The following is a 25,059-nucleotide window of genomic DNA, read 5'->3' as shown; positions in this document are numbered from 1 at the left end:
CGTAGAGGACAGTCACAACCTCGCTTTGGTGGCAAAGATTCGGCCAGAGTCTCGGCTGAGAGCAGGGCACGGCCCCGGCACACGTACCCCAACAGGGTCGTTATGCACTGAAGCCACCGAGATGTCATTACCACAGACCCAAGGCCACGCAGGCCTTAAATAAAAAAAAAACCAACAAAAACACCATAACACCAAAACCTTTAAGTATTTTCAGGGCCTATGTTTGTTCCTTGTGTCCTGTCCTACATCGCATGTCTATACTGAATAAGCAAAGACCATTCTTCTGGTGCAGAGGAAGCTTTATTTCTGTTGAGTAAGCCTCTGCTTAAAAGCTTAAAGAATCAGTGTACACGTGAAATTTCTGTTGACTAAAATGAACTGACTTGTAGACAAGCGTTGGAGGATTCTTAATTTCGGAGAGGTTTTCAGAGGTCTCTTTTCCAGTATTTATTACAACATCAGGCTGCCAAACCCTGCATAGAGAATTAGAATCCCCACTGAAAAAGTCCTTGTCACCCAAGTGGTCATTTACAAATGAATGGGCTGATACCAGACTGACGGGCACCTGCCCTGATAAAATCTTTAAAAAGCTGAGGCACACCAAAACCTAGGAGATGTTGTAAGTGGTTTAAATTTCCTTACAAAGCCAATTCTTTGCGCTTTGTAATTTTGAGGAAATGACTTGCAGAGCTGGGCATAGAAATGCTAATGGCTATGTTCCCTGCTAGAGGAGACCTAGTAAAAGAAAATAGCAACAATTGTAAAGAATAATTGTTGGTAGTTTATTTACAACAAAATGCAAGGAAAAATACAATATTAAAATAATAAATAACTTGGAAAAATCAGAAACTAAGTGATATGAATGAGAAATATGACAAATTCTCCTGCTGAGCCTTGCATTAACGTGCAGAGCATTTCAAAACTTGGTCCTTCTTTGATGGTGGTGATGTATTTCCTAATGTAGCCATCATTGCTCTAAATAAAATAAATGAATTACTGGACATTCAGAGTCACGTGGAATTATCACAGAAATGAAATAAAACAATGAAACCTGTTTTAGTGACACCACAAAACTACAGGAGATTGTAATTCAATGACCATGCTATTCATTTAAAGGAAAACGTTGTTAGACTTATTTAGCAATTTTAACCTACACATATAAACCCAAGTCCAAACAATGGAAACAGAAAAGCTCCTATTGACAAGATCAGGAATTCTCTCTTACTGCACTCACTAAGTCATAAGAAGCATATACATTTGGCTTATTTCAAATGACAGCACATTGTTTTGAAGTTACAGTGCAGCAAGCTTCAAAGCAGTTTTAACAAAATGTAGCGGTCTTGTTACAAACTAAAAGTCAAGGAACAAATATTTCCATTTCAAAATCTCTACAGCAGCAATTAATGCAAATTGGCTACTAGATGTCACAAAAATCACCTTCCAGAATAATGAAAAAAGCCAAAGAAGAAGGTCAAATAGTTTCTTTCCATAGGATTTATCCAGTCATTTACAAAATTAACCATTACATTCATAGAAATCCCATTAAGTATGTGTTTCAGGAATGTGCTGCTCCTCGTAGTCTTTATGGATACCTCCCTTTTTTAATTTATTAGGAGATCTACCCTTCTAAAGACTGCAGTGAATTGCCAGTTATTTTGTAATGATTGTTCTATATGAAATACATAAAAGTACAAGCAAAGCTGGGAGGAGGTTTTAATAGAAACCCAAACAAAGTAATCGCCTTATTTGCTCTGAACTGTATTGCCCTTGATGAGAAATTCCTTGTCAAGCCCTAGCAGAGCTGGATCGTGTAATTTTTCAGTCACTGTGGCAGAGAAGAGGACAGTGGCTGTTGTGCCTGTTCAGCTTTGCTGTGTGGCACCACACTCTAAAGATGTGCTCACTAAATAATCACATCTTTTATTTTTGCAAAAGAAGTGATGAACACCTGGAAAATGCTCTCCATTTTTCTCCCAATAAACATATTTGAAAATACAACAGAAAGCACTGTTAAAAAATCAGTAATGAAAAGCCCTTTGCCTCAGGTTGTTAAACCAAAGTATTCAGACCTTCCTTTGCATTTAATTTTGTGTGGGTTTGGGTGTTTGCTGGGAATATCCTAGAAAAAGTTATCCTACCTTAAACAAACAAACAAAAAAACCCCAAGCAAACAGAAAAAGATATTTAAAGATCATATTGACCAAATGGGTAACGACTGATGGGGGAAAGCAAAGCAGAACATGGCAGAGGCAATTAAAAGCCTCGGGTATTTCTTACCCAAAGCAATGAAACACTACAGATTTTTTTTTCTTTGCCTTCATTAGGAAGCAACATGGAGGCAGTGAGGCTGATCGTGATCCTTGTGGTGGCCAAAGGTGAATTCAGGCTGTTCGGTCAATAAATCTGGTAATCTCGAGAAGAGCACTGCTGGGTGGAGGCACTGCAGCAGCAGCACACGCAGATGGAGACACAGCATTGAGCAGTCTGTCATTTTTTTACATGACATCATCAGCATCTTTCTCCTACCTCTCTGTCACGCAGTTATTAAGATGTGTCCTATTCAGGTATGTTAATAATTTTCATATATGCTTTATCCCCAAACCTACTTAATATGATAATCAATGTATCCGCATGGGATTGGAAATCAATCAGTTGAACATGAGTGAAGGTATGACTGCTTTGGTCTAATAACCTGTGTCAAACCCAGATGCCAAAACATATACAGAAATGGTAATATGTAAGCACAAGGGCATTATGACTACAGCTGAACAAATTTTTCTTTGACAAGGAAAAAATTCATTGAAAAATAGATTTTTCAAGTGGAGCAGACCTAAACCATTTCTGTATAGGTCAAATTCAGGAAATGAATAAACAACCAAACAATGCTTTATGTTTTCAAGGGTTTCCCTTCTCTGCCACTGTTCCAAACTTGCTACTAAATAAATAATAATAATAAGACTAGACCAGTTATAATCATGAATCCTTAATCTGCAGACTTTTTAAGATTAAATCATAGAATCATTTAGGTTGGAAAAGACCTTTAAGATCATAAACTAATGTAGGAAAGTTGTGTTTGCATCATTACAGCGGCTTCTTTTTAAACAAAAAAATCATCACTCAGTTTACTAATCACACAGAATTACTAGCTCTGAGAAGAACAGCAAAGCAAAACATGGACAGTAAGTGGGAGAATGCATGAAGTCAGACCACAGCTAACCTACAAAGAGCTCCCAGATTTTGCTAGCTACAGGATTTTAACTATCAAACAAATATACACTTCTTTTCAGTGCAGGTTGGCAGTGGAATTACCTCTCCTGCTACTAAAACTACCCTATAAATATCACACATTCAACATAACTTCTACTGTATCTACAGCCATTGAGAAGTTCAGTGCATTTAAGCCAGTCAAAGCACAGCATTGTGCTGAGACGATGGCAAAAACATCCCGTCCAGGTGAAAGGCCGTCCGCAAACCGATTGTTCAATATTCAGTGATAGTTCAGCTCTGGAGGACTCTCTTTATCCATGTACAAAATATCGCCCACTTTGATCATACGATTCAGGTAATAGCTATCATTCACTGGGAATTGAGCAGCGCCTTATTTAAGGTCTACTACAGCTACCAATAGAGACAGATACTGACAGCATTCATTAAGTAGCAATTTGTACGAAAGAGAGCAAAGTACCCCAAATAGGGGTCAGCGGGGAAAGTTTCTCACTGAGCTTACATTTTGAAAAGGAAGGAAGGAAGAGACCACTTCTGCCATTTATTTTTCTCCTCCTTCCACAATCTACACTTCCCTAGCGGGAAACATCCTTTTCTACATTTTAATTCCTGAGATTGAAGAGTGATTTCACATGCAGACCAGGAAGAGCACTTCTGTTTCCTTAATGTCACCTTACATGGGACTGAGTAGCCCCACGATTGTTTCATTTGCTTTTACAGTGACTGATTGTGTTCACCCCTTCTCTAGAGATGATGGTAAAGCCTGGAACCAGATTTCTGTTAGTAGAGATTGTGCTGTTTAGGAAAGATGTGAGGCAGGAAAGAAAAAGGAGTCTCATATTTTCTTTCCTTTACATTCAAGGTCTTACAGCATAACTACCACTCTTCTTCCAGTGAGGACAAGACAGAATTCATTGGTTTTGCTTCTCAACTGGCTCAATTTAGCTGCTTTTTTTAATCTTACACATGGAACACCATTGATGAACACCAATATGGACTTAGAGATCACAAAAGGACAGGGGAGAGCTATTAAAATACATTATCTACAAGAAATAGGTGGTTTCTTTTACAAATTCTGTGCAAGATAGAAATAGTTCAATGGCCTCAAAGTCAGTATAATTAATTACAATTGGGGCACCAATACAGTGATATTTTAGGTTTGAAAAGTTTTGTGTTTGGTAGCTAGGCCCCAAATCCTGAGTCATATTTAGCAGAATGTGAATCCGAGTGATTGCTGTTGGTGTTCGAGTACAATGAGTTACAGGTCAAAGGTTTATGAATACACAGGAGAAGCCTGAGAGTAGGAAGGATTTTAAAATCAGCTATAGAAGAAGAAAATGGGAGGGGTTTTTTTTCCTGTTAACCCTGCATTCTACTTGGCACTAATTTGCCTCAGAAGTCCTTGGCAGCTTTACTAAATACCTACTCCTAATTATTAATGCTATGACCTAGATGAGGGTTTACAGGTAGAATACTGCTACAGAAAGATTTGTTTTCTTTTACGGGGTTCCCCTCAGACTATTTCATTGCATGTCAGTAATATGCACCATATGGCTTGAAACACTACTTTAGGAATATATAAACTATGTTCTCTTGCATGCACTTCTCTGAAGGTTTTAAGGATCAAGTCTGAGGAAAGAAGTAATCTTTCCACACCAGTAAGATTATTTTAAGCAAAAAACAACCAACAAACCACCATGACCTTTGTAGAAATTGAATTATGTCACTCTCGCTGTGGTAGACATGGCTTATCAGGAGGAAACATGCTGGGTTAATTTAAAGGTTTTTTTTGGCTGGATCTGGAAGAGTGAGAGTTTCTGGAGCAGACTTTTTCCGAGGCCGGTCTTTGGGAACTGTCAGGAATTCAGGAGCATCTGTGGAGAGAGGAGTTGATGGAGCACTAGATGGAGCACTGCGGGTTGAAGAAGGCATGGAAATGTTAGAGATAGATATTGCAGGTGGGAAAATCCCAATCTTCTTGTTGGTAGCTTCCTGAGTTGCTCGTTCAAACTCTCGGACTTCATCCATTGTCATGTCTTCAATGAGAAGGAAAGAAAGATAAAGGCATGTTAGAATAATTTCAAATTATCATTTCATTTACTGAGTTAAACTACTTCCATCCAACTTCTAAATCAAGGAATGATTGCTTATCATGTGTATCATTAAGTGATTCTCCACATGAATGCCTTCCTATTGTAATGCATTGATTGGAGTACAATAAGCAGCCAATGTACAGGAAACAAAGTTAAGTACATTAATCACATACTAATGGTTCCTCTTCTACCTGGGTCTGAACTGAATAAAGACTGCTACCTCTGCAATTGCTGGAAAAATCAAGCTATTTCACAGGCAATTAAAGAATACATTTAGATACACACTCAGCAAGTAGAATTTTTCAGAACTTGAAACAAAACTGATAGGTTGGGGTTGGGGTTTTTTTTGCATCTAGATTATGAGCATGAACGGCTAAAGTGGTTGTCACCAGTTTGTTCATCTACGGTAATTATCAAGGGATGAAAAATTCTTTCTCCCCTCATGCACAGCTTCTATTGACTTCTAGCTGCAGCTGCACGCACATAACTGAGGCCATTTTGCTTTTCTACTAATAAAGCCTAAAGAATTCCCTCCCGCTTGATAAAGCCACAACACGCTTTCCAACTTTTCCATCCAGAATCTGTACATAAACATTTATTGCCAACCGACAAATCCACTGCTTAATTCCCTGCAAAATGAGATGAGAGGTTAAAGCCACTTTACAATGGAAAATTTGGTCCACAGAAAGCTTTTAAAGCAGCAAAAGTCTCCTCAGGCAGGTGACAAATGTGTCACAGTGCTGCAGAAACCCACAAGAGGGCACAGCGATCCCAGCATAAATGTGCTCTGAGCTGAGCCAGGCAAAACTTTTCAATTAAATCCCAAACGAATGACATCTGCTACAAACTGGTAAGTTGAGCAAAAAAAACTCAGCAAGACTCTTCTGAAACCAGCTGCTTCATGTCTACATTGCCTGCAAGATGTCCGCTGAGCCAACTGAAATAAATTTTAGAGTTTTCACTGAACATCATGTTAAATTTGTAAATTTGAAATATTTCATTAAACCATTTTCTAGATTGTTTGAGCTCTGAAAGCTCAAAAAAAACCCAGAAATAAAACCACTAGCATTTTAATCAATTTAAAATTCTTGCACATTTGGGCATCTGAGACACAGGACTGGCAATGGTGCTTACCATATGTCCGACAAAATCCTATACTTTCAGTACATCGATACTCTTTAATATAATATTACCCAGCTGCATGCATCTGTAGCCTTGGCTACAAATGTAATGTTGAAGAATCTTTATGTTGTATTACAACATCTTATTAAATAAACAAAAGCATGCATGTTGCCAGCTGCCTTCTCTCTTCCCTGCAGACGACACGCCAGGCACCTTTTCAGCCTGTGCTGCTGTGCCAGTTATTAGGAGCGAAGACCAAGCTATTTTCAAATCAGAGATAAGTGGTGGAAATAAACAGATGGTCTCAGAGGAACTGTACCTACTTGTGGTGGAGATACATTTGAACTTGTTTTGCTGATTTACATTTTGTTTCACCCTGTAACAGTGTGTGTAGTGTTTCTGAACTCAAAGAGTTTAAAAGCACCCTGACATCAAAGGGAGCTCGTGCATTCATTTCAGCTATTTTCGATTGAGGACTTCTGTACAACATGAAACAAAAGTTGTCTTGGATAAATGAAAGTGAAAGAGGACAGGAAGATTTCTCAATTTACTGGCTGTTTAAGTGAAGACTGATTAAAGTCTTACTTAATGGTATCCTCCAAGACTGCCCATTTTAAATTCAGACATGAAACACGTATTGTCCGTTCAGTGGACTTTGCTTTTTAGCTTATACTCGCTTTAAATTAACTTCTGTTCTGATATACACTCAAGTAAAACCAGTCCTTACCCTGAGCTAAGATGGCTCAGACTCTTTCATTTTCATTAATGACAAGTTCTGTGCTGACCTCAATGGCAATTTTGCCACATGGGAACAAACTAAGACTTCACGCAAAGCCAAATCCTGAAGTGTAGAGCCAAAGTCAGAGCTGATTCTCAATTTACCGCTCAGCTAAGGAGTAACCGTGATGTCAATGGAGCTGCAGCATGACAAACACAAGAATCGCCTTCCTGGTTATTACTTAGACAACACCACCTCAGGCTGGTGACAATTTTTACTGAGTAGAAACAAAGGAAAGATGTAGACCTTCAGGCCTTGCCCCATGCGCGTTACATGAGTAAAATCACCACTGAGTTCTACAGCGCAGTTAGTAGAAATAAAGCAATAATAACATTTCAAAAGCAAATATCACTGCATCTTTTCTATTTGCAGACAGTAGTAATTTCTAATTTTAGGCCTTTACTTGAGGTGCCCAGATTTGGAACTTAAATACTTTATGAAGTTTCCAGAATCTGAATCAAGGAACCTACACAGAAACCTGCCGTTCTCCCCAAACTGCTGTTATATACTTCTGAAAATACTTCTCACCCTGTTGGTAGCTAATCAAGGACAACATTAAAATCAGTTTGAAAAGAGTGAATAATTCATTAGCTTTTTTTTTTATAGGTGAAGCAAACAATTTTATCAGTCCCACAGAAATTTTCCACTCCCCATGTTCCTGGCTTTTTGACTGAAGCACTCTGAACTCTTCCATTTTTTAACTATTTAAATAATATAAGGTAAAACTGATATTTAACTTCCCCTTTATGCGTCCAAGTGAAATTTGAGAATTGTGTTTTCCTGGAAGACAAGGAGTTGTATATATGAGCCCAACCCCACCCGTCCTTACATCAGTGGCAGTTTACAGTGCAAACAAAAGGCAGGATTGCACTTCATGGAGAAAGATTCTGTTCCTACTGAAGCAAAACCTCCCCAAAATTCCACTGACAATGGTCAGCAAGATCAGTCGGTTGCTCTTCTCTGATCTGTGCAGGTGTATTAGCTGAAGATGGGCAATATGTTTTAAAAATTGACATACTCTTGCTTTGGCATGGCTCTCTATTTCATCCACAGTAGATGAATGTTGGTTGCAAACTTTAATGTTGGTTTTTTCATGCATATTTTTCTCGTATTCTCGAACATCATCCATAGTCATATCTGTAAAAAGTTCAAAATTGTTGGCATTTTCCATTGATTCACTGCAAACTTAATTTTTTTTTAAGGAGAAGGTTCTAGGAACATATAGTCTTTCAGCAGAAGCCAACAAAGGATTTAAAAAAAAAAGCATGGAGCAACTAGCTTTATGAAAATTCACTCATAAAGGTAGTTATATCAGCCAAGGAAGGTGTAAGAAGGTTAAGTCAAAGGGAGTCAGAGAACAGGAAGGAGTGGAAATTGTTTAGGAGTATCTGTGTAACAATAAGGTAGGCCAAAAGTATTAAGTGCAGGCCTTGGAAAAGGCCAAGATCTTCTAAAAAGATTTTAGAAGATCCCTTGGAATAAAGGATAGATACAGAAATATTATAAATATTTACTTACCTTTCCAGGAACTTTCAAAAAGATTTTATGTTATCTTTGCATAGTGCATCTCTTAGCCAGCAAACATTCTTGCTGTTAGAGCACATATCAGCTTAGATTCCAGAAACTAACACTTAATTATACTGGTAAGTGAATTAATAGTGAATATGTTAACAGTTTTGTAGCCTCAAGCAATTTAATGAATTGTAAGAATTAGAAATATTCTACAAATTGGGTTGATTGTACCAGTAGGATCGTTTATCACTGTCTAGGCATGCCTGATGTTGTCAAACTAGTGCATAATCTGTTAGGTGCTTGCTATGTAACTCAAAGCAATTATACAGATTTTAAAAACATTTGTCATAAACCATAATTCCCATGAAAACATAAAGAATCCAGTTAATTGACTTGTGACCTTACTCTTCTGAGTATTCCCATGCTTTCAATAAATCTACTTGAGAGTAAGGTGTAAGTGAACACGAAGGCTGTCAGAATTTTGGTCTGTTCTTTACAACGGTTTGATAACTTGAGAGCTGCCTGAAAATAGCCATCAACTTGTTACTCATAGAACTTAAATAGCATTTTATTAGCACAATACACTTGGAAATGTGTACCACCTTTGGTAATGTACACTGTTTTTTTGTTCTTGAGGCTATCATTTTTCACAGGTTTACTATGTGCCACTTGGATTTGCGAATTCTGATATTGCACCACTCCTTATGTGATATGAGGCTCTAGATGCATTTTATGAGACAGCTTTTAAGGAAAGATATAACTTTAGCTGTTATATCAGTAGCACGAGGTAATACTTCATCAGTGAAAATGAAATGCAGTCTAAAATTTTGATCAAAAGGAAACATGGAATACCACTAACTCATAGGCTTTTAGTCTTTTACTGTTATCTGGAATGAAAAACAAGCTCATAAGCCATGTCAGTAACATGCTCAGGATGCATTTTGCCAAGCAGAGAACATGCTCTTTGTTAGTAAATAACACTGTAAAAATAGATTTTAGTAATAATAAAGCTAAATACAGTTTAGTAAATTTAATGACAAGACACATTCCTACTTACAGTATCAGTAACGGCAATCAGTCAGGAATATCCATAACATAACATGTTGTTTAATAATTGATTTTATCACACTGATTATTTGACTCAGCTCAGCTGACTTAGCTGATCATCTCCAAGCCTTTCTCAAACTTTTATTTTAAAGGATGGTAACAGACACATTGAAGGCACACAGATGCTTTAAAAATTTAATTTTGAAAAACTCTCCCTACACACATCTATACATCAAGAGCAGTACCACAATGTATGTACCACAGATCATGCATCTTAAATTGAACTGGATGTATACAAATTGGATCTCACTCATTTTGGATAATGAAATACTTGGGTTTTAGTCAGCAAGTCTTACCGGCTGTTATACTTCAGAACAATGCAGTGGTATAAGGGCTGCAGACAGCACAGAGTTGCCTGAACTAACTTTCTGCACTTTTTTTTATAAATCTTTTCTAAATCTTGCTATATACTTAGCCTTTATTCATATCTATTTTAGTAAACCCACATTTTTTTAGGTTTTGTACTTAGCCTGACAATTAAATTCTAAAAGTACACTATATTATTTAATAAAAAGACTCACCGTGACAGTAAAAATCCACAAGGTGATTGTGCATCACAATATTTCATTTGTGGAAAAAGTATTTTTGACAGGTGCATTCAGAGTTAAGATGGGAAAATCTGTGGGTAAATGTTTTTGGGCTAAACCTATTCCATACATTTAACTTCATGATTACTCACTTGTTATCATTATCAATAACTCTGCTAAAGTGCAGATGACTCTTTGCTTCCCAGTAACATTTCTTTATGTCTTGCTGTAATAGATATCCTGGGTTGAATTGGGGTAAACTTATGGGCTCAATTTTTACATGAAGTCAGGCTTCTTTAAATAAAGTCATCAATTTCCCTGACTTCATACAGGGAAAATAACAGATCACTATATTTCAAGAGAAAAATGGACCCCCCCCACACACACACACTTAAGAACTCTTTCTCATTGGATACAAAATTCTCTTAGTTTATGGCTATCTCAAAATAACAGATATTTTTAGTGGATCTCAGTATTTTTATGATCATTACAGCACGAGATTTTCATGCACTATTAAATTTATAAGAACATTGTGATATCAAAAGGAAATTTTTCTATATTTTAAAAAAACCCAGCACAATGAGTTTCTTGTTAGATTCTAGTGTAAAATTATGCAGGTTTACGGAGTCACTGGAGATGTTTGTGTTTGCACCAGCTGGGCTAACTGACTATTTTTAAGCAATGCAGAATGTTTCTGAGTTTTGACAAAGACAGGTGTCATTCTTATCTGTGAAATGCACCAAACGGTGTTTCCTGAAGCTTAAATAGGGTCTAAATAAACTTTCTAATTATATTCCCAAATTCCTATTATGTGTGTGTTAGGTCTTAGAAACTGTTCTACAAGTATCTATAATTATGGATACATCTTACTGAAAATATACGTAAAAAGCACAAACCCTGTGAGCTAATTTTATAAAATATAAGTGGCTGTTTTGATATTCAGGATTACTCTGTGCTATGGAAAGTGCCCATTCCTACAGCTGGTTCATGGATTCAGAACAGTGTTTGCACGCAGCTGCCGTTGAATCAGACCCAGTGGGTTTTACATTTATATCCATTTTTCAGAAAGGATATTAGAGCTCCATCTTTTCTTTATTGCAATCCATATTAGCAGTTTCAAACTTTTCTAAATAGCTAAAATAGCGTTGGATCAGAGGCCTTAGGAGTTTGCAGTATGGAAATGACTGCATGTTAATGCAGGCTTAATAAGCAGCTTTATTCAAAGCTGCATGCGGTTCTCCATATAGATGACTCTTGGCAGGGGCAGCTCCTATCTGCCTACAATGCAGGGTGACGGGACTGATGCATATATTCTGAGATGCACGGGATGTAAAGGCGTCCCTGTATGCTGCCTACTGGCTGCCTAAAATACAGCCTACTCTTGCTACAAAGAACCTGCTGTAAGTGAGCTCCGTATGTTCCAGAGAAACAGAACATAGTTCCATCTCTTTCATGAACAACTTACACTAGGAACTGATGGTCTATGAAAGCAAATAGAAATCTGTTGTTAATTGTCATAAGCTTTGCATCAACCCTTTTAAATGGGCTAAATTTGGAGAATACTTACCGTACCACTCATCAACCCAGGCAAAAGCCTGCCGATGACCAATCAATAGTATATCTCTGACCACCTGCGAAACAAGGAAAAGGTTAAATACCTCTGCAGCAACAAAACATTTTAGGAAAGTAACACTGTTATCTTTCAACATGATTTAAAGTTTAAAATATTCTGATAGTTTTATCTCAAAAAAGGCAGGCCCTAGAGAATGGGACGTACTGGCTCTGAAGGTCTTGTAGTCCAGCCTCCCACTTGAAGTGGATCCATTGCCAATGCTGGATCACGTTAGCGTGGCTTTGACTGGCATGGGAAGCCACTGGGGATGTGTACAGCATCCATTAATCTTTGGGAAATTAGACTAGAATGCTTCTTTTCCTTGTTAGTTTTTTAAACATGTGGAAGGTCAATACTCTGAAAAATATTATCATTTGGCTGTTATGCCATTCATTAATTAACTTTTTAGCAGACTGATTGGACAACTTTCCCGCTACCTGTTTGTAAGAAATTCCTCACATCATTGCTATGTGTATGGTACTCATGTATACTCATAAATACGTCAGCTCATCTGTTTATCACAGTGCTGATAATGTTACTGATAGTTTTTCTCAACCTTAGACCGGAGCAGCTCCAGGCTCTGTCAAGTTTATACCCTGAGATGAACTCTTTGGCTCTGCTCCAGAACTTCCAGACCTTGAAGGAGGTCTGAAAGCAGATTCAGCTGAGCTCCCTAGCTCCTACACAGCCATAGTTACCTTCCTGTGCAGGGTAGTACTCAAGTTCTGCTTATGTGAAGGATAAGAAACAGCTCCTGTTTCACTGACCTTGTGTACAAATTGCTCTACTCTGGTTTGAAGTCCCCAGACTTCAAATTTCACAGTCACAAGTTTGTAGGAACACATAATTGGCTGATGGGTCTCTCTCCAGCCTTCTTTTAGTTGGCCTCTCCCAGTCTTCTGTGACTTGAAATATTTAGGATCCTGCAAAAGAAAGAAAATGTACTGAGAAATGCAGGAGTTCTGCTTGTCAGCTTGCTAAAGTAAACGTTGTTTTGATAAAACATAAAGTATGCAAACATGCTAATAAACATTATGAAAAAGTAATATGAAATTGACTTAAATAAGCACTAGGATATACTAAAATCAAATCCTGCCTTTTATCCAACAGCCAGTGAATCAATGACAGCATCTTCTTGGAGACACTTTGACAATCATATCATCTAGGACATTTTCTGCTATAGGAAAAGATGTTATTGCAAGTCATTACAATACAATGCACTCCAAGTATTTTTTATGGCCTTTGGGGGGGAAAAAAAAGATGCTTCTTTTCCACTTGCTTTTCCACTGCTCCCTCAGTGTGCTTACAAGCACCTTCTACCCGTGCCTGTCTTCCTGAAATCACATCCAATATAAGCTTTGACACATCAACACTGATGTGACCTTGACAGTGCCATTTTCAATTTTAAATGAACTTGTATATCCAGGTGGGCAGCTAAGTATGAAACTTCTCCAATTTAGCCATCTCTGATTACGACTTAGTTACGGTACCTTTAGGGCAAAACATGGAATGACTAACTTACTAACTGGAAAAATAAAATAAATTGGTGTTGAAATTTCAACAGCAAGATCTAAAAACCAGCAAGGGCATTAGTTCATCTTTAAGGTTTATTTTTATCCATAAAAGATACAGTTTTATCTATCAAGGTGTTATTTTCCATATTGGTATAATTCCATCTCACTTTACATCCAATCCTGCTAATTACATCTTGTAAATAGAAATAATTTATGGTTAAACACTGATTTTCGAAATTTGGAAATAATGTAGTTTTGTAGTTTCAGTAAATTCATAGTGGAGCTTCTAAAATCTGTCTTCAAGAATATCCACCAGCGCTCATCTGTGCTGCCTTCCCTAAAGCTGAGATCTGGCAAGATCTCTTATATCCATCCTTTGTTATAAAAGCAGTTAAACATGTATTTGAGTATGATGTGCTTCAATTATGTGCTAAATGGAAGACAATCAGGAGAAAAACTAACAAATTGATAAGACTGCTCTGGTTGTAATTTTCTTGCATTCATTGTGAACTTACAGATCATTCAGCATTCCTTTTTTCTAATCCTCATCGTTATCTCTGGACTTGGCTTCTGATTTTATCCGTAAACTGAAGCTCTGTCATTAAAGATTCTTTACAAAGCTCTAATGAGGTGACAGCCTTCCTCCTCTGTGAAAGTCATTGCTTTTATTGCTGACATATTCTTTTCTAAATAGAAACTTTAAGCTCGCAGTATAATAAGGTTTCAATGTTAAATCACCATAAAAAACTATTCAGAGCCATCATATATCAGAGCAACATAGCACTGTATATGGCAACTCATAGTCACATGCTGTTGCCAATCTTCACTCAATAAAGCTTGACCTCAGATTGATCTAGATATTTTGTGGTTCAAAGTGTTGGTTTATAACTGATTATTGCCTGAAGTAATCAATATAATTATAATAATAATAAAAATTTTTTAAAAAGGAAGAACTGAGATATAATATTCAGAAAGGGGAAAAAAGGAAAATCAAAGGGAAATAGTTTAATGTAGGGAAGGGTCTGCTATGTCTTACACATACAGTGCTAGCGTGATGGAGCCGTTGTCGTGATTAAGCACTTCAGATAGGCACTTTAATAATAATGAGTGTTATGCAGAGATACTTTATATCCCTTCGGTGATAACCAGACCTATAATGGAATAACTTCAATGCAGTCCAAAGGGATTTAATGTAATGAATTTGAGCCAGTATCAACTATTCAGAATTTATAAATAAAAATTAAATAATAGAACAGCTACCCTGCCCAGTCATACATAAAACTTGTGTCTCATTCAAACTGCAAGAACCCTCTGGATGCTGTGAAAGCACTGTTTTGCTTTGTTTTCTTTAGTTTTTGTGAAGTTAACCCATCAGACAAGGGGGTTCATAGTGGAAATTGTTCCTAAATCAGTGGCCCACAAATAATCCCCCTACTGCAATGCAATTCATCCATGACATCACTCCTAGTTGCTAATTCCTTTAACAGCACCCAGAGATGGCACCTTTGCTTCCCTTAATCATGTCCATTTGTCTTGAAGGACATGACATTGAGTCACAAATTGGCTGGAGAGTTTCAAGCAAAGAGCCAGGCAATGATGGACAGTTTGGGCAACATATATCTAATAGCTTTTATGGAAATTCCAGCCTTTCTGAAAACATTAACGTATTGGTACTATAAAACTGTAGACTGATGAATGAAGCCAGGAAGAAGAAAAAATTCAGAGGAATAGATTCCCACACTGCTCTATAAAAGATCAAGGTGTTAAAGATCTTACTGAGTGCCTGCTCAGGAAAGCTAAAACTCAACCTTATCGCCATGTTCCAGTATTTAAAGGGTGGCAACAAAGAAGACGGAGACTCCCATTTTACAAGGAGTCACATGGAAAAGATGAGGGCTAATAGGTGCAAGTTACTCCTGGGGAGATTCCAGTTGGACACAAGGAAAATTTTTCACAGTGAGAACAATCAGCCATTGGAATAATCTCCCCAGGGAAGCAGTGGATTCCTCAACATTGGACACTTTCAAGATGCAGCCGGACAGGGTGATGGGCCACCTTGTCTAGACTGTGCTTCTGCCAAGAAAGGTTGGACCAGATGGTCCTTGAGGTCCCCTCCAACCTGATATTCTATGATTCTATGATTCAATTCACTGGGAGCTGCATGTAAAGACTGCATATAAGCAGAGTAGTGGAGTGTAAGATACACAGCAACATTAAGCAAAGCAAACTTGAGAGTTTAATCTCTGGGCCATCAGTTCAAAGGCCGTGAGTGTTTTACAGAGGTGAGTGGTTATCATCAGTAAAGCTAATGTCACTGGGCTTTTTACTGGGATGCTAAAATATCAGGTGTTTAAAAAAGTCTTGGACTATTTTAGAAAGACACAAATTCTGGCTCAGCAATTGCTTGTGCTATGGTTCATGTGAGGAAGTACTTAGGGGAAGAATCCCTATATTTATCTCTATATTTTGCATATATTTACACCTTTCCTAGGCCTCGGCTGCTGGCCACAGCCATAGGGAGCATATCACGCCAGAAGGACCTTCCTTTGGTGTGGTCAGCACTGCTAATCTTTTGTCTTCAATGTTTGATCCAAAGCCCACTGAAATCAATGAGACCTTTGACACAGAAGCCACAACCCAGAATAATTTTATGTGCCTAACCCATGGCTTCAAATTGCCAGATTGAGATTCACAGCCTAGAAACCTCTCTGCAGTTAGGCACATAAGGTCCTTCTAAAACAAAAAGAAGCAGGGATGATAATTTTTTATTAATTGCAAGTAAAAATAATATTGGTGCACAGGACTGCTTCTCCTCCTGACTTTCATGCTGTAGCTCACTGGTTAGGTTAGTCACACAGAACAAATCAGACTCACGTGCCATGCTCACATCCCTCCAGGTCCCAGGAGGAAATGCTGAGCACCTGTACTGGATCATGGCTGTTCTTTGCTCTTCCTGTGAACGGTATGGCAATTTGCAAAATATATACCAGATGCACCAGGCTAGAGCAAAGCAGCACGCTCTCTAGGCAGGAATTGTGGCACATCTGAGTTTGAAACACTTTTGTCAGTGACTGGAAACTGGGCAAGCTGATCTTTGGTCTGACCCCATGTTTATGTTATTACTTAGATCATTAAATTTGTGTACGCCTTATTTTTGCTGTTAGCCACCCATGCCTTCCTTTCTAGAGAAGTCATCATCCAAAGAATACTGTGTCTATTCACTATTTTCCCCTTAATTTATCTACTGGCAAAATCCTCAATCTGTTTTAAATGTAATGGCATAGCTAAAATCTTTTTGTTTAAATAACCTTATCGTCCTTTTATCAGACACAATTTATTAGGAAAGCCCATCTGGCAAATCCTTTTGCTACAGAGGAGCAAAACCTACTCTGTATTTGCAATACATTATTGCCAGGTGCAGAGTGATTTAAAAATAGCACTTCTGCTAACATAGCAGAAACATCATTACCCAGGAGCTGGGCTTATTTGAGAATAAAATATAAAATTACAGTAAAATAAAAGAAAAGCCACAGTGGTTTCAAACATAGCACTCTCCCAGTGCTTCTTTCTTAGGCCACGTTTAGCAGGTCCTGCCTTAACACATTTATTGTTGGAGATTCCATTATTTAGCATTTAGCATTTATTTACTTAACCTTCCTTGTGGACTGCAGACGTCATGGGCATCGGATGGGGAATTGCAACCTCCTTTCCAGGAGGCAAACACCAACATGTCGACAGTATAGCACTGGGTTGTTGCAATGCGCTTTCTGATTTAATTCTGAAATGTTATTCTTTATTTAAATAATGAAATATTTTACATAATATTTACAGAAAACTTCAAAATTGGAATGGGCATGCTTTCCCTTAGCTTTGCCATGGTATCAGGCATGATTTGAAGATGCCACACTCTTCTGCAGCTGACAACACCTCTTTGTCTGTATGCTGGAAGCCTGCAGGGAACATCTTGCTCATCTCGTCACTATTCTGCCTTGAAAATTACTTGCTGGTTGGGTGGCCATTTTAGCCTGGAAAAAGATCCCCAAGCTAAATACACTCTCCAGAGGTGAAAGTGCATTGTGCTTATGCCATACATCCTCTCTTTTACTGGAAGGTATTCAGATGTCCCAGAAACAGATCCTTCCTTCCTTCCTTCCCTCCCTCCCTCCTTTTAATGCGTGGATTCAGTTTTTCAGACTCCTATTGTAATATATCCCACCACCGTGCTTTTGAAGTGCAGTCAATTTTTTTTTTCCCCTTTAAGCTGAAGACCATTTTGTTTGATCTTGAATTTCAGAACCAATCCTTCATGGTTTTAATACATGTGATCTGGCATTTCACCATCAGCTGTAGTTGCTCAGTTTTGGATTTCAGCTTATATAGCTAGGGCTCTGGAAAGATTTGTTGATGTAAAGATGTTACTGTAGACATTTATGCGGAGTCATTTTTTAAAGACTTTTTTCTTCTCTTTTTGACTTTCCATTAAAATGTATTTTCTGGAAGAGCCAGCTCAATACTTAAGAACTGTAAATACTGGGACAGTTCTGAGGTGTTAAAGTATGATAATCCAGCCAGCCTTTATGTAAGCTCACAACTGAAGCTAGTAAGGAAAAGCAAATTTTCATCTGGTTTTGCTCTGCCCTGTACTGAACTGCTGTACTGACAGGCTACCCACATTCACTATGGGGGCTGAGGCAGCTGTATTATTTCAATGACCATCATTTTCTGGCTCTGTAATGTGATAGAGGTTTTGTTATTCTGAAAGCACCTGGACAGTAGTAAGCTGGACTTATTACAGTGCAGCTGTGGGAAAGTCAAAAAAGCCAGCAATTGAAGAAGAACGCCGCAGCAGCTGCATGAAATCCTTCTGCTTGGAGGTAACTTAAAAAAGTTTATTCCATTTGTCCAACTCTCAACTGCTTTGTTATAAACAGGAAATGAAACACTGTTAATTCTGAGAACTTGAATATGGTGGCAAAGAACATTTTGCTCAGTAGCTCCCATCTACAGTAAATGTTTCATTTCAGTGAATGATTCACTCGAGGGCCTCACTCTTCAGCATAGCGCAGTTTTATTCTTTTCTGTAATTCAGACAAATATATATGTCTATATGGGGAATACACGATGGCTGGTGATACATATTCATTGATGGTAAAGTCACAAGGAAATGACTTTACAAAATGTACAACTACTCTTACCTGTAGGCTTGTGCATTCTTTATACAGAAATACAAAATTCTGTATTCAGTGTAATATGTACATTCAGATTTGGAAACATATGTGACTCCTTACAGAAAAAGAGGCAAACCTGCTAGCTTGGATCCAGATTCAAGCTTTCTCAATTTGGAACCTCACATTTAAACTTCTGAAAAGTTTAAGGATTTTTAGGTCCATGCTTGTAAAAAAAAAAAGCTTTAAGATGTGGCAGCACTGCTAAGTATTCTGGTGGGTACTTCACAGTGAAGTTTGTAGATGGTCATTAAGTTAAAATTAAGTCATGTGCTTTGAGATACACAGAATTGCTGCAATGATACGTCCTCCAGTCTTCTGCAAGGGCAACTCTTTTGACAGCAGAAATCAGTATCCATCCATGGAAGATAGAATTGGACTCTGCATATGCATTTATAAAAGCTAACAAAACTGTCTTCTGATTTCACTATTTACTTGGCGATTTGAGTCCTTTTGTGCATACACTGACAGATAAGGCCTCCATTCTTAAGGGAATTCAAATCACTTGGGTGGTTCTGGTCAAGAGATCACTCAATATTATTGGCAGAGGTTCCTTTAAAGTGTTCCTCAGTGAAACAACAACTCTCCTTAAGCCTCCAGCTAACCATACTTTTAAATGTTTTTAATTCTAGTTAATATACAGGAGGAGAGAAAAAGCAGATATGTACAAAGTTGAATTTGATGATAATTTTTCCGTCACCCGTCATGACATTTTCATGGAACACTTTTCCTTTCTCATCAGTACCAGCACAAGCCAAAACGAGCTATGCAATTCAAATGGAATATTATACATATGAAGATGTTCTACACGTTTTGTCTTTTTATGTCTGAATCATGGTTATGTAAGTTACAATGGAAGGAAGAATATAGATCTGTTTATAAGATTCACGTCAGGGCAACTGAAAACCAGTTTTTTTAGATCGTAGGTGCTAGGAATCAGAGAACGGCTGCTTTACTTGTTTGTACTGAGCCTGATGCTGTGGGTCCCTTGGATATCTCCTGGACCCTCCTGCGGTAACTGCACAACATACACAACCATACCTTCACCTTGTGTCTATATAACTGAGAAAAACAACACTAAAGCTCCTGCAGTTCAGTCTGCTATAATCAATGAGTTATTTGATGCACTAACTCAAAGAAAGGTCACAGTCAAATTGTAGAAAGGGGCTTTTCATACAGAGGACTCTGAAAAACTTATGATATTGACCCAAACGGCTTCTGAAGGAGAACTGAGCACTTTAAAGCTATAAATAACGGCAATCACAAATACTAGCTTAATAGCAACTAAGTAATTAGTGCTGTCTGATCGTATCAGAAGTCAGCGTCTACAAGCAGGCTCCTAAGAACTAACAAAGAGCAAGCAATTGAAGTAGTGTGTGAAAGGTTTAAATTATTTAAGCTACCTCTCTAATATACAGAAATATGACTAAATAATGAAATTTGCTGTTGAAAACTGAAGTATATTTTTAATCGAATAGGGATGCACTTTGGTCAGGATATAACAGAAATTTAAAGCTCATTTCTAGCAGCTGCTAAGTATGCTGACCCTGGTACAGAACTTGCTTAATTTTAAGCATGTGAAAGATGCATTGAAACAAAGAGATTACTACCATGCCTGAAGTTAAAATCATTCTCGTTGGTCTTTCTGGATGGGAGTCAGAACACTTATCCTGTGGGACCTAATTCTAAAATCCTGAGGATTGTACTTCACTTTGCATCTTTAAATTTTGTATCAATTCAGATTAAATGATCTAAAAGCAGCCAAATTGTTGTTACTAGTGTAACTAAAATACCATTCAAAAGCTTACAGTAAATGGTTTTTAGTTATCTCTGAAACCGTTATTTGTTGGAAAACACAGACCGTTTCCCATTTACTTGAGTTACTTTTTTATGCTGTTCTGATTGAAAACAGACGGAAATTACATTTACAAACATTAAAAATCTTTTTATAGTCTCTAAATTATGTAAGAGGCCTCGTCAGAAATGGGAATTTGGCTTCATGTTCATCATATGGCACCATAAAACCCCCATGGTTTGTAAACTCTGGAAGATACTGAATTCAAATATTATTAATTCAGTATCAATTACAGTATGTGCACAGTTAAATGCTAAGGTATTCTTACTATTTTGTATGAATTCTGAAACAGAATTTGGTAGCCAACATACCAATCATCCATCAGTACAGAAAAAAACAACAGATGCTGGGCTATTTTTGTTGTTTAAACCCATATAAAAATCCATTTTGCTTGGAATCAGGTCTCTAGATTTGTCTTTGAAATAACAACACAAAGACTCTGAAATTCTTTTCTCACTTAACATAAGGCTGGTTTTCTGTGTCACAAGATTAATCATCTGGAAATTATACTTAATAGTTGGCTATTAAAAATGGGTAGGAAAGCTGAAAATCTAGATGTTACCTTCCTGTTTACAATTTCCGGAAGTGCACACACTGAGATGAAAAATCTTACATGATTTCTTTAAAACACAGTCAAATGCTGACCTGTTCAATAGCAGCAGTCATCCAGGGAACCAGAAGACCACAGAGTTCAGATAAGATGATGGGACCGATAAGCAGTTTCATGAAGTGTTATGTAATTTTTGGTATATAACAGATGGGTTTCATTATTTAAGGAAACTAATAAAGTTACTTTTCTTTCTACTGTAGACCCAATTTTGCTTTATGACCCATACATAAAATTTGAAATGGGATCTATAAATGGAAGATAACAAGTACCTGACTTTTTTAGTCTGAAAATCCTGTCTCCTATGGAATAGAAATATATGCCTTGGCAAGTCTTCATTTTCTATGCTAAAAATGATGATGCAGTCTCGTTTTGTATAGTCAAACAGCTGCCATACTCATTGCCAGCTATGAATATATATACTTGGCTCCAGAGGCAAATCGTATCATCTCCAAAATTAAATGCAAGCATAGATCTGATCATTCCTCTCCAGCTACTCGTTGTGAACCAGCAGTTTTCAAGTCTAAGGTTAAAACATTGAGACCTCATCTTCATTTGCATGGTGGCTCTGATTTCAAAACAGCAAATTGCATTGACCTAAAAGAAACATGCTCTTCAGAGATGTGCACTATCAAATATACATGGGAGCAATTTTCAAGGGAATTTTAAGAGAGTGAATGTGTCTGCTGCTATTGATGCTTTTTGGCAGATTCACTGCAGTACGCAGAACGCTTCAGTCCCTCTTGATCTTGTGTCACGGTTGCCCCTGAGCAACTGTGCATCAACCCTATTCTCACTGCAGCATACCTGTCCTTTGCCTGGGCTTACACACTTCACATGACTTCTCAGTTGGGGCAGGATACAAATAAGGACAACAGTAATGTTTAAAACTATTTGGACCTGCAAACACTTAACTGAGCCTTCTGATTCAAAGAAATAGTCCTTTTCTACTTTGAATTAATTAGCTATCAAAGGACTGGTATGGGATATGTTCTGATAAGAGTATGAAAGCATCTCAAAAGGTTGGAGGAATCATCTGCAAAAGAACATGTCAGGCAATCTAGAGGTTGCTATCTGCTTTCCATCTAATCGAAAGCTTTTTAAATACTGCTGATCAGCAAGATTTCATACAAAAATAAAATTGTTTTGATGCCTATCAGGGCTTTCCTGCAGCCTCTTCCATTCCCTTCTTCACCATTTCACAATCAAGCTGTCTCTTACCTCTGATTCTTTGTAATAGCGCTCAGGAATTTCATCGCTGGCAATATCAATAAAGCAGACTTCTCGCTCCAGATCTTTAGCTTCTTTGTCAAAAATCTGCAAGTTAAAGAAATTCAACACTGTAACAGAACAACACCCTTACACAATCCACCTGGAATAATAGTTACAAGTGATTTCAATGACTTGCTCAACGTAATGTACTTTAGGCTTCTAATGTAAGATGCTGAAGTTTTTGCAGAGACACAGTCACATTCTCTGCCCTACTGCAGACATCAAAGGGAAGAAAATGGGTGTTCTGAAAGTCATGTATAAGTAAGGTGTTCCTAAGCAAGATTAACAGCAGTTTGAATGAATTATGCCACAGACTTTTGGGGAACAATCCACTATATCAGACTGAGAGACAGTGGACTGTTAAATATAACACATTGTGTTCGGCACATACCACTCACACCACTGCTCTTCCTTGTGCTTTTTGGAATGGAGACTTTGGTCACAAATAGTAAAGTCAACAACTAGGATTGGTTTTATTGTGTTCTCTAATCTTTGAACTAGATTCCATCATTGTCCAACAAACCTGACTTTCTGGACTCTGGATGTTTCTAACCTTTTCACTCTAGGGACAAGCATGACACATGCAGGTGTGTCGTGTGAACCAGCCAGGCTAAGCTGCTGTTATACTGAGAATCAAAATTTGGGTTGAGCTGCCCTCACTGGAAGCTGGAAACCTCCACTCTCCATTTGTGCACACACAAAGCTTATTTTCATTTAATCCCTTAGGATCTGGCAAGTCTCTTGTTCTATGCAAGGCAAAGGATGGGTATATTCTGAAAATGCAGGTCATTTGCATCTGCAGCATAGTATACTTCTGTGTCTGTGTCCATAATTTAATTATTTGGGCATCTTAGTGATCCATGTGACTTATGCTATGTCTGCAATAAATTTCTACTCATGATTCTGGGACTTGGAAACAGTGACTAGTTAAAAGGCTATCATGAATTAGTGCCACAAAATTCAGGGAAGTTGTGCATACAGTGTCAAGATCAGTAACAAGCTAACGATGTGTTTTTTCCTTTGGGGCACAATGTTCTATAGCTAACGTTTCCAGGAAGCATCAATATTTTTGTTTTCTCTTTTTTTTTTTTTTTTTAAAAATAAATGTAGTGAACGCTCTGTTGATTTAATTTCATTTCATCCTAGAGGAACAGTTAAAAATACAAAATGCCAGTAACTATTCAGTAACAAGAATGCTACTTTATTATTTTGGAAAGAAACGTGGATGCCCATTTAAAGCATTCAAAGTGAGCAGTGTACTACAGTGAACAAGTACACCAGCTGGTAAGAAGAACATTGCTCAGGAAATCATAATTCAAATAAATGAAAAGCTGAAGTTTGACTCTACAATTTTAACTTGTCCTGGTAGTTAACAGTACTGGAATAAAATAGGCAACACGGAATGCTTACTGAACTGGATATAAAATGTTAATGTGTCTGAAACTGCAGAAGAACGGAACAAAGGGAAACTCCAGTCTGGTTTTATTTGTGTGCTTATTTTCCTTCTCTAATCCTTGTTTCACAAAAAATTATGTTGATTATTCGAACGAATTTGAGCTGAAGTCCTTCCCCTGTAGTGTTCTTTCTCAGAATTGGGTACATTTTTTTAAGTAACTTATGTTTTACGTATATAATATAGGTCGCTTTTTATAAGCTTCCTCGTTTGCTTTTTGTCTAAACAAATTCAGATATCCAGAGCAGTCCCTTGATGAAATCAGTTGAACTATTTCTGGAACAAGATGCATTTCACCATAATCTCTGAGCTTTAAATAAAATAATGGAGATTTCTCTTAAATGGACATTACCAGGTCAGCTGAGGCTCTGAATCACTATATGGTTTAAATACAAGCCTAATAATTTTAAGCACATGCCTATCTCTGCATGTTTGCAATTGGGACTGTTACCCAATATCTCATCTGAAGAAATGTGCCCTGCTCTATCACAGGCTTGATCCACATATTGCACCTCTAAGTAATAGAGTTCTAAATTCTTTTTCTCTCTTTAAAATGCTTTGATAGAAGTGGGGATGACAGATGCCTTTGCCAATCTGTCAAAACCAGGAGGAATTTTTCAACCATTTCAACTATGCCTTATTTGCTGCTTAGGCTGTCTCCGACCGTGTCCTCCATTCCAAAAGTTTGCTGAGTGACATTCTCACTTCCCTTTGCTGGCAGAAGTTGTTGTCTAATCATTTATGCTTCTCTCCTTCTTAGATTGTCCTCAAAAGATTTGAAGATAGAGATTTAATCTTTTCATTCTATCAGCAGTAGAAAATAAGAAGTCATTAGAGAACAAGACTGATTTCTTTCTTAGCTCTAATTCTCTTATTGCCTCTCCTAGCCACATAATCTGGGATTGTCTTAAAACCTGTAGGGAGGATGGGTTTACTGCATTTGTCATCAAAGAGACTAGAGAAATTTAAAAGTTTTAAAGGAAGAGATTAAAGGCCACGAAAAGAAGCATAAGGCTCCCAATCTGTGCAACTGTATTTGCAAATGTGCAGAAGATGAATGGTGAGAACAATCTGTATCCTTAAGAAGATGATGTAGAAAGGCAGAATATTAAATATTATATTGGAAAGAACTGGACAGGCTTTACATTTGGAAGCCA

General features: G+C 37.6%; 1 protein-coding gene across 3 annotated transcripts in view; it reads right to left on the bottom strand.

Annotated features, from left to right (window-relative positions):
- Positions 1–758: 758 nt before the first annotated feature.
- Positions 759–25,059, bottom strand: part of PITPNC1 (phosphatidylinositol transfer protein cytoplasmic 1) — a 91,430-nt gene continuing 67,129 nt past the window's right edge. For 2 of the 3 annotated variants that reach the window (XM_075770606.1, XM_075770607.1), the window contains exons 5-8: positions 22,399–22,494; positions 12,744–12,899; positions 11,932–11,995; positions 759–5,261 (exon numbers count right to left, since the gene is read on the bottom strand). In XM_075770606.1, coding sequence (XP_075626721.1) covers positions 5,002–5,261; positions 11,932–11,995; positions 12,744–12,899; positions 22,399–22,494 — 576 coding nt within the window. In that variant the 3' untranslated portion in view covers positions 759–5,001. Of the gene's footprint in view, positions 5,262–8,236; positions 8,356–11,931; positions 11,996–12,743; positions 12,900–22,398; positions 22,495–25,059 lie in introns of all 3 variants that reach the window. The other variant, XM_075770608.1, reaches the window with a different exon arrangement.

The sequence above is a fragment of the Balearica regulorum genome, chromosome 18 (assembly GCF_011004875.1).
Source record: "Balearica regulorum gibbericeps isolate bBalReg1 chromosome 18, bBalReg1.pri, whole genome shotgun sequence".
NCBI lineage: Eukaryota > Metazoa > Chordata > Aves > Gruiformes > Gruidae > Balearica > Balearica regulorum.
The sequence above is the reverse complement of the archived record's forward strand: the minus strand, read 5'-3'. Positions and strand labels throughout refer to the sequence as shown.